The sequence below is a fragment of the Myxocyprinus asiaticus genome, chromosome 12, assembly GCF_019703515.2.
Source record: "Myxocyprinus asiaticus isolate MX2 ecotype Aquarium Trade chromosome 12, UBuf_Myxa_2, whole genome shotgun sequence".
NCBI classification, from domain to species: Eukaryota; Metazoa; Chordata; class Actinopteri; order Cypriniformes; family Catostomidae; genus Myxocyprinus; species Myxocyprinus asiaticus.
The window spans coordinates 7,370,030-7,378,790 of NC_059355.1; the positions used below are offsets into that span (position 1 = coordinate 7,370,030).

At 38.6% G+C, this 8,761-nt stretch overlaps 1 protein-coding gene across 4 annotated transcripts in view; it reads right to left on the reverse strand.

The window, feature by feature from the left end:
* LOC127449073 (myosin-10-like) overlaps window positions 1-7,591 on the reverse strand; it is a 91,167-nt gene extending 83,576 nt beyond the window's left edge. For all 4 annotated transcript variants that reach the window (XM_051712218.1, XM_051712216.1, XM_051712217.1 and 1 more), the window contains exons 1-2: window positions 7,425-7,591; window positions 5,847-6,221 (exon numbers count right to left, since the gene is read on the reverse strand). In XM_051712218.1, coding sequence (XP_051568178.1) covers window positions 5,847-6,200 — 354 coding nt within the window. In that variant the 5' untranslated portion in view covers window positions 6,201-6,221; window positions 7,425-7,591. The remainder of the gene's footprint in view (window positions 1-5,846; window positions 6,222-7,424) is intronic.
* Between the last annotated feature and the right edge of the window lie 1,170 nt (window positions 7,592-8,761).

Below are 8,761 nucleotides of genomic sequence, written 5' to 3' on the forward strand. Positions count from 1 at the left end.
GACAGGAACACAAACAAAAAGCAAAAACAATTTATTTATTTTTTTAACATTTATAACAATAAAAGGAAATCAAGCAAATCTCAGAGTAAATTCAGAGTAATTATGCATGCAATTATGACCTCTTCTATTTGCATGACTGTGTAGAAATATACTACACCGTCTCCAGCTGAGAGATGTCTGCTCATGTAGGGTACTAGATAATCAGCTGCATCACTAAGCAGACAAATAATTGCTTTATAATTATGATAGTTTAGACATTTTCTTCCAGTGCACAGTCAAATAGTATGATACTGGTATTTCATTTGAACACTGATGGCGTGCTTTCACTGCTAGTGCATCAGTTCTGCAGTGAGCAGGCACTTCATTAAAGAGGAAATGAACAGGAATTGAACCTTGTCCTTTAGGTTGTTATACATAAGAGACTCTAACCGAGAGCAAGTTGCGTTCGTTTGAATGTGTTTGACCACCGTTTCGTGATCCAGACACATTGTGAAGTGGCAAGTCAGAGGTAATCCGTGTCTGCTGAAGGGCCATTCTGTTGGCTAAGGTTGTGTTTATGAGTGTGCTTAATATACACCGATCAGTCACAACATTAAAACCGCCTGCCTTATATTGTTTAGGTGCCCCTCGTGCCGCCAAAACAGCGCCAACCCGCATCTCAGAATAGCATTCTGACATTCTTCTCACCACAGTTGAACAGAGCGGTTATATGAGTTACCGTAGACTTTGCCAGTCCGAAACCAGTCTGACCATTCTCTCTTGACCTCTCATCAACAAGGCATTTCCATCCACAGAACTGCCACTCATTGGATGTTTTTTGTCTTTGGCACCATTCGGAGTAAATTCTAGAAACTGTTGTGCATGAAAATCCCAGGAGATCAGCAGTTACAGAAATACTCAAACCAGCCCATCTGGCACCAACAATCATCCATGCGATTATCTAATCAGCCAATCGTGTGGCAGCAGTGCAGTGCATAAAATCATCAGATACAGGTCAGGAGCTTCAGTTAATGTTCACATCAACCATCAGAATGGGGAAAAAATGTGATCTCAGTGATTTGGACCGTGGCATGTTTGTTGATGCCAGATGGGCTGGTTTGAGTATTTCTGTAACTGCTGATCTCCTGGGATTTTCACACACAACGGTCTCTAGAATGTATTCAGAATGGTGCCAAAAACAAAAAACATCCAATGAGTGGCAGTTCTGTGGATGGAAACGCCTTGTTGATGAGAGGTCAAGAGAGAATGGTCAGACTGGTTCGAACTGGCAAAATCTACGGTAACTCATATAACCGCTCGGTTAAACTGTGGTGAGAAGAATAGGGTTGGCGCTATTTTGGCAGCATGAGGGGCACCTAAACAATATTAGCCAGGTGGTTTTAATGTTGTGGCTGATCGGTGTATATGGGTGTGGAGGACCAATGGGGGTGCAGTCCACTTCCAACTCCCCACTAGACAAAGCGACCCTGCCAAACTAGATCACTGGCCAGAACAATAGACTTGGGACTCAGGAGACTTTTGGCTACACTGTTCTCTGCAGAGTCATTCTGGAAAGGAAAACAGCTTCTTTGAGTTATACACAACTGTAATAATAACCAGTGTAACACACAACACTGCAGAAATTTAAAGCACTGCATCAGTTATGAATCAGTGTTCTATGTTGAAATCCTGAATCCTCAGTCCTTTGATATGTAACAAATACAATATTAGGGACAGGTCAGTATGGTTAAGTAGTTGTCCAACAACTAAACGGTTAGTTTTAGAAGGCCAATACTTAGTTTACTAGGTCATTTGATGGAACTGTCATTTGTCCCAAGAATACATATTATATTTATTGATCTTGTGTTTTTATGCCTTGCAATCTTTAAGATTTGGTTTCGGTGGTGTTTTAAACATTGTTGTTGTGAATTTTGCTGATTTAAACTTGTTGCCAAGTTAATGTTATTTCAATGGGTAACACATATGAGGTTTAGTCAAAACTGTGATAATGACTTGTACAAGTCTAAGTAGCTTCAGTTAGAATGGGTTGGGGGAAAAAAAACAGTAGGCCTAATGTTTTACATCATGTCAGTATTTTCCCAACAAAAGTGCATTTATGAAACTTATAATTTTATAAAACTTCATTTTCTGGCAGAATTCTAACACAAAAACAGAGCACCCAAATGGTTGACATATTTTTATTAATACTGTCAAAATCCATGAACCCTAATAAAGAATAATATAAAATATCAAAAAGTCGACTGATTGTTCCCCACCTCTAATGACAGGTGATGTTTTTATCATGAAATACTCAAATGGCATCAGTTTTAACCGGTCTACAAAGATCTCATCATCTCCACTTTACAACGCTTGCAAGTTATCATGTGGGCCAAAATAATAACTACATAAGACTCTGATGAACTGGGAAATATCAATGGTAAATTGCCCTTAAAACAAAACAAAGTCCTTGTAACTTGTCTGTCATCTCCTGTCATGCTATTCAAGAAAATAGGGGCGTGGGAGAGCAGAGAGGAACGCAGCAACTCCACATCTCTGCCCACACAGCAGATATGAGTGCACAAACCACACAGCAGCCTGAGGTTTGGTCACCATCCATGCACACAGTAGAGAATATATATTCTTTATAGGGCTGCACAATTAATCGAAAAACGAATCACGATTACGGCTCTCATGATTATGTAATCATGAAAACTGACGATTACAGCATTCAATTTAAGTCTACTTCCTGTTGCGTTCATGGTTTCTATTTAGAACGTGTTTTTGCAGTGGTTGAGATTCTAACCAATCCCAGACGTGTGTGCTGAGCAATGAAACGGCAATAGCCAATCAGAGACACAGTGAGTCTACAGTCCAATCAGTCATGACAACCAATCCTTATGTGCAAGCTCTGAAAAGTCTGACGTCCAGATATTTGCTTTACAGTGTATTTCATCTCGGTTTGCGATGGCACACGAAAATTAGCGCTAAAGACACATAGCCTGACACTCGAAAAGAAGCTGTAGAACAAAGGTGAGCAATTTTGAATTATTTTCAATTTATAGAATGCTGCCCGGTTTTATTTATCATAGGTAACAAACGAGCAATACGACAAAACTAAAACGATCCCTGACCGTTATAATCAAGGCACAGATAGGGGCTAAATAAGTGATTTATTATGTTTTTAAAACAGCTATATTTATTATTAGAGCATTTGTGAGTGCAGATCAGGAGAGTTTGAATATTGTTGGGTTGGTCGATTTCTGTGTACAACTTTTTTTTTAAAAAAGACAGTTGTATGGATGTATTAAACGAGCTACAGAGTAGATTGTTTTGAAGTCAGCTTGTTTTGGATGTTTTGGACATAAGAAAATTCTTGAACTTCAAATTTCACAGACCATCGTCATTGTTATCGCGTCAAATGAATCACACAAAATCGCAAACTGATCTTACTTTCCAAAGTGCAACTGCTGTGACAGATTTGAGGCCAAATATGATTTAACGATGATCTTATGCGAACAAGATCACAATACGGTATTGTAAATGCAGTAAGGAAGTTCAACCTAAATCGGCTGTTCAGACTATTGAATATGTCAAATATTATTATTTACTGTACGTGAACCAAATAATTTAAGCAGTAAAAACACATATTGCATGTCTGATGGTAGTTTTTGATTTTTATGCCAAACGTTTCGGGCTTTGGAAGTGTGTGAAATGTGTGAGGATGCGTGTCATGTAACAGGCTGATGTATACACAGGCATACTGACTGAAGTTAAAACTGGTTTTGTCAATAGTTCAGAAAGAACCTACATAAATTTCTTCACTGTAAACCATAGATATACCTTTATAATAACCTTTAGTAACATTAACAAAAATTATTACCGTTTTTAATGCTTAAAATAAACTGCAGCCTATCACCACCTGATGTTCTGAAGAACCTGAAAGCACGGTTGCCTGCTTAGTGACATCACAGTAATTTCATCTATTAATCGTCATTAATAATCGCAATTACAATAATCAACAATTATGATTTTGTCATAATCGTGCAGCCCTAATTCTTTAAATACATAACCCCATGTTTTCACCTGGATTTAACACTGCCTATATTTCTTTTAAACAAGCATTAGCTGATAGTAACAAGGAAACTGGAAATTTTGGGGACCAAGAAGGGGAATACCGTGTTATGCTTGTGTTATCAACAGGCAGTCTGCTTCTTGACATCTTGCAGATACTGCTAGCCAGTTGTAGCTCAATGCCAAAGATAAGAGCCCCGTTAAAAAGCTTCAGCTTTTACTAGGCCGAGCATGGGCCTCCACAGTTAATTATTGTAGTCTACAGGGGAGCACACCAGCTACACAGAACGGCTTAAACCCCCCCCCCCAAAAAAAAAGAAGCCTCTAAAATGCAGGGAGCTAGCCTTACAGTCTAGCCCAACCATGCTGCAAGCATCTCTGGGAGTTTGAGTAGCTAATGTTGCAACATCTAATCGATAAAATCGATAATAAAATTATCGACAACTAATTTCATTATCTAATTGGATTTCGAGGGGAGGGTCTCTAATTTCAAGACGACATAATTCAATCACTATGTCAGTATGCTACTGAATGATAATAAAATGCACCAAGACATAAAATATAAAGCGCAAATAAAAACAGCGCACCGTTTCTCCCAGATGCAGTTGAAATTTAATCCAAGCACAAATGCAACATTTAGAGCAGAATTTCAAATTATTTTCGTGGCATACCTGTATTAAAAGAGCTTCAGATGTTCGTGCTTCTCATCTGTGTACCTACATATTGATTTCAGACACACTGAAAATCCATAAAGTTGTCGTGCTTGTGAATGATTTTGCTTTTGCAAACTTTCCTTTTAGATGGTTATTTCCTTTTGAAGCTGCTTGAAACTGACAAAGTTTAAACTCTTGTTTTAGCACAGTGGTCGACTGACAGGTGAGGGGTGGTGCTTCACTGCTGTCCGGGATGCATTCAGGGCGGATTAGCGTTCCTACCTCAAATGCGATGTGGTCGCATGCATTTTTGACCATCTCTGTATGTGCTTTTGTGATCCGATGATTGTACCATCCGAAACCTATATATTATGTTTTTTGTCGTGATCAGTGGAATTGTATTGTTTATTTAGCATTTTTATTTCAGAGTTACAGTAGGACCAATTATTGGATTGCATTTATGCCTCTAAAATGTCTTTCAAAAGTCATTAGAATGTCTGTGTAAACATGCCTTTCTGCAAGAATTGTATTAAATGTATCTCTCATTTGATATATCTGTTCTGATAAAACCTGAAATGATCACAAATGACATGATCAGCAAGTGGAATAAAAACTACATTTTTTATTTCCAAATACTTCTTCCTCAAAAGAAAGAATTGTTATTGGATCTGCTAAAAACTCAGAATCAGGACAGTTAAATTCCATACACGTTCCATCCCTACGGAGACTCTTGAGGGACAGTGTGAAGACAAGTGGGCCCTCTCACTGAGATTCCATAATGACCTCATAGCAGCTTTTGTGCAATGGGGAGACCAAGGAAATGATGGGGCTACAACACCAAACAGCTTGCCTCACACTCTATCTCTCTAGAGTAAAAGAAGTCAACCAGTTTCTCTTTCTTAGAATGTGCAATAAAATGGATCAAGGTCACAAGGAGATATCTGCAGAAGTAGAACCAGTAAGAATATAAAGAAAAGCCGTAATGAGCGCATCAAATTAAAAACACAAACTCTACAAATTCTCAAAACTCAATTAGCTATAGACATATTTCCAGGCTGATTAAAATCAAATTTTTTACATAAAGGGGAAGTGTGTAAAATCTGTGCTACTTGCATTACCAAACCAAACCGCAAAAATACTTACGTATATGAGACCAGAGTAGTATCGATCCTTCAGGTTGTGCAACACTGAGGCTTCATTCAGGCAGGTGAGCTCTGCCATATCCTCCACCTTGCTGAACTTGGGTGGGTTCATCTTTTGGATGTCATCCTTGTTCACAAGAGCCTTCTTGCCATTTTCAGCCAGCTCTACGAGAACCTCCTCTCCACGTTCCTCTCGGATGCTGGCAGCCTCGAACCCATGCCGCTCAGAAGGCACCCACACCAGCTTTTTGGCCGTCCAGTCAGCCTGGCAAGCTGGGTTATAGACCACTGCCCGGTCCACAAAGAGGTATCGCTCAGGGTCCTCTTGCCCGCTCCGCTGTGCCATTTCCGGCATGAGGAACTAAAAATAGGCCACCTGGAAAGAAAGTCAGAGGGAGTTAGTGATGGAAGAGCACAGATTTATTCTGAGTACTGTACATCCAATATGACGTAGCCTCACCATTGGAGTATAAAGGGTCAAACATTTCATTGTTTTGCTTGAATATAGTCGAGTACATTCAAGTACTTTCAAGTCACGACAACAGAATTTCATTAGAGAAATATGCATTCACTTCTTTTATAAACATATACAGTATATGACATGGTTAATACCTACAAACCTGTAATGGTTAACCAGATACTTGCAATATCATATTAAGATGCAATGGCAAGAACATTTATAAGCCATACATTTCATCATACATGCACACTTAATATTCAAATACTGCATCCTTACAAGAATAAACAGCTGAACCAAGTTAATGTCTCCCTGAACCCATCAGATTAAACCATCTCAGCACCAATTGACCTCCAGTGGGATTTTGCGCTAAAGTTGGTCGCATTAACAATAAAATAAAAATAATAATAATTTTTAAAAAAACACCAGTAAAAACAGGAGACAGGTGGTCGTCTCTCAACAACTAGACTATGAGTTGGTGTAATTCTCACAGAGTCCTAAAAATAAGGTAAGCGGGACAAAAAAATGGGTCACCATGCCTGTAATGTCACCGTCAAGTGCCGTTATATGGGTGAAGAATCCACGGTAAACTGAAAAGGGTCCGGGACAGTCCTTCAAAAATTCAGTCAATGATAAACTCCCTCACAACCATCTTTTCAAACGGCCAAATACAACTTGAAATTTCAACAAAATATGTTAAATTGACAAGGATATCATCGAGGCGACGATGTAACCGTTAACTGCGGTAAATTCGTCCCCTGCACGAGCTGAAGTTTTTGCGGCCGTTAGTTAGCCGCCTATCGTCTAGTCATTCCTCGCGCCTGCAAACCTGGAGTTGCACGCGCCTCTTCATCATCACCTCCAGTTAGATGGCCTGGCTAGGCGGACAAACGTTTAATATAAGTGCAATGGGCGACATATGGCGCTCTGGGCTTCCCAGAGGCACCAATTCTACTATTTGGAAATGTACTTATCTGTTGAAATCGCAACACAATATCAAACTAGCTAACGTTTGTTAGCGCGCGAGCTCTCCTCCACATCGCTTGTAAAGTAATGCGAAAAATAATCCGTTACACGGCAACGCGAAAAACGGGACCAAAATGAAGAGACGCGTGAACTTACCACGGGCTGTCAGCGATGAGACCTACGTGCACGAAGAGATGAATGAGTTGCTATCCAGCGCGTCCAGTTTTTATAATGCAGTTATTTTGAAAGTCGGCCAAATGCTCCCTTGTTTCGCCCCTTCGCACTCACTGATGCCACCGTCCGCAGCCCCGCTTTCTGAACTCCTCAACCGAACTCAGCACCACCGCGCACTCTATTTGCGCCCGCCTCTCAGTCACCCTCCGGTCACACCCACCCGGTCCCGTTTGGAATGGGGATTGGATTGTATCGGGCCTTGACCACAAGCTATTGGTTTGTGAACATTACACCCACCAACAAAACTGATTGTTCATGCAAGCTTTCCTCTAGCGGGGAGCGTGAGTTGGATCCATAGAAATAAATTGGTAGAAAGGCATCGCGCGTGAAATATCTGGCAAAAGGGGGCAAGGGCATTGCTAAAGAACATTAATAGACTCTTTTTTCCCCCCCAACATATCCTGTAGTAATATAAAAGAAAGATTTTTTTTTTTTAAATAATGTATATATACATAATAATGTTAATTATTTATTTATTTATTTTCTTAATTCATTACATAAAAAAGTAATTTATTTATTTAAAATCAACTGACGGCAAATACAACTTTTTTTGTAATATAAACCTTAACTCACTATTCAACAAACATCAACAGTATGCATTTTTGCATTATTATAAAAATGAAACATTATACTGCAAGATATGTATAAAACTACTTATAAAACACACACACAAAGAAAAAAAATGAAAGTGGCAGGGAGAGATGATAATATAAAAAACAAAATAAAAGCACAAAAACTACATATACTGTATCATTTAAATAAATACTTCATAAAACAAATATTTATGGTCTGAATAGATTTTTTGTTTAGGGAGTCTAATATTGTCAATGTACAGCACCTCTTCTTGATGTGTACCTTATTCAGAGTAGCGCCACATTTAATTTTCGACGGGAAATGAAAACGAGGCTTTGTTCAATGGCATGCACTAAACAAAGCTGTATAAAGGTCCCAGATCACCTTTTAATTTTCACAACTCTTGTCTCTTCAAATCTTTTCTTTCGTTCTTTCTTTCTTTCTTTTTTTTTTTTTTTTTACTATATATATATATATTAAATGTTTCCAATTACCAATATAAATAATAGTTGGCCTACAATCAATTGAAAAGGCTGTCTGTACCTCTCAGACTAATTTTTATTACTATAATTTATTAAATATGGCGCTACTGTTAATAAGGTCCATAACATGACTGAAAAAAAAAAAAAAAAACGCTTTCAATTTGACTTAAATTGCTACCTGAATCCTGAATTTAGTCACACTTT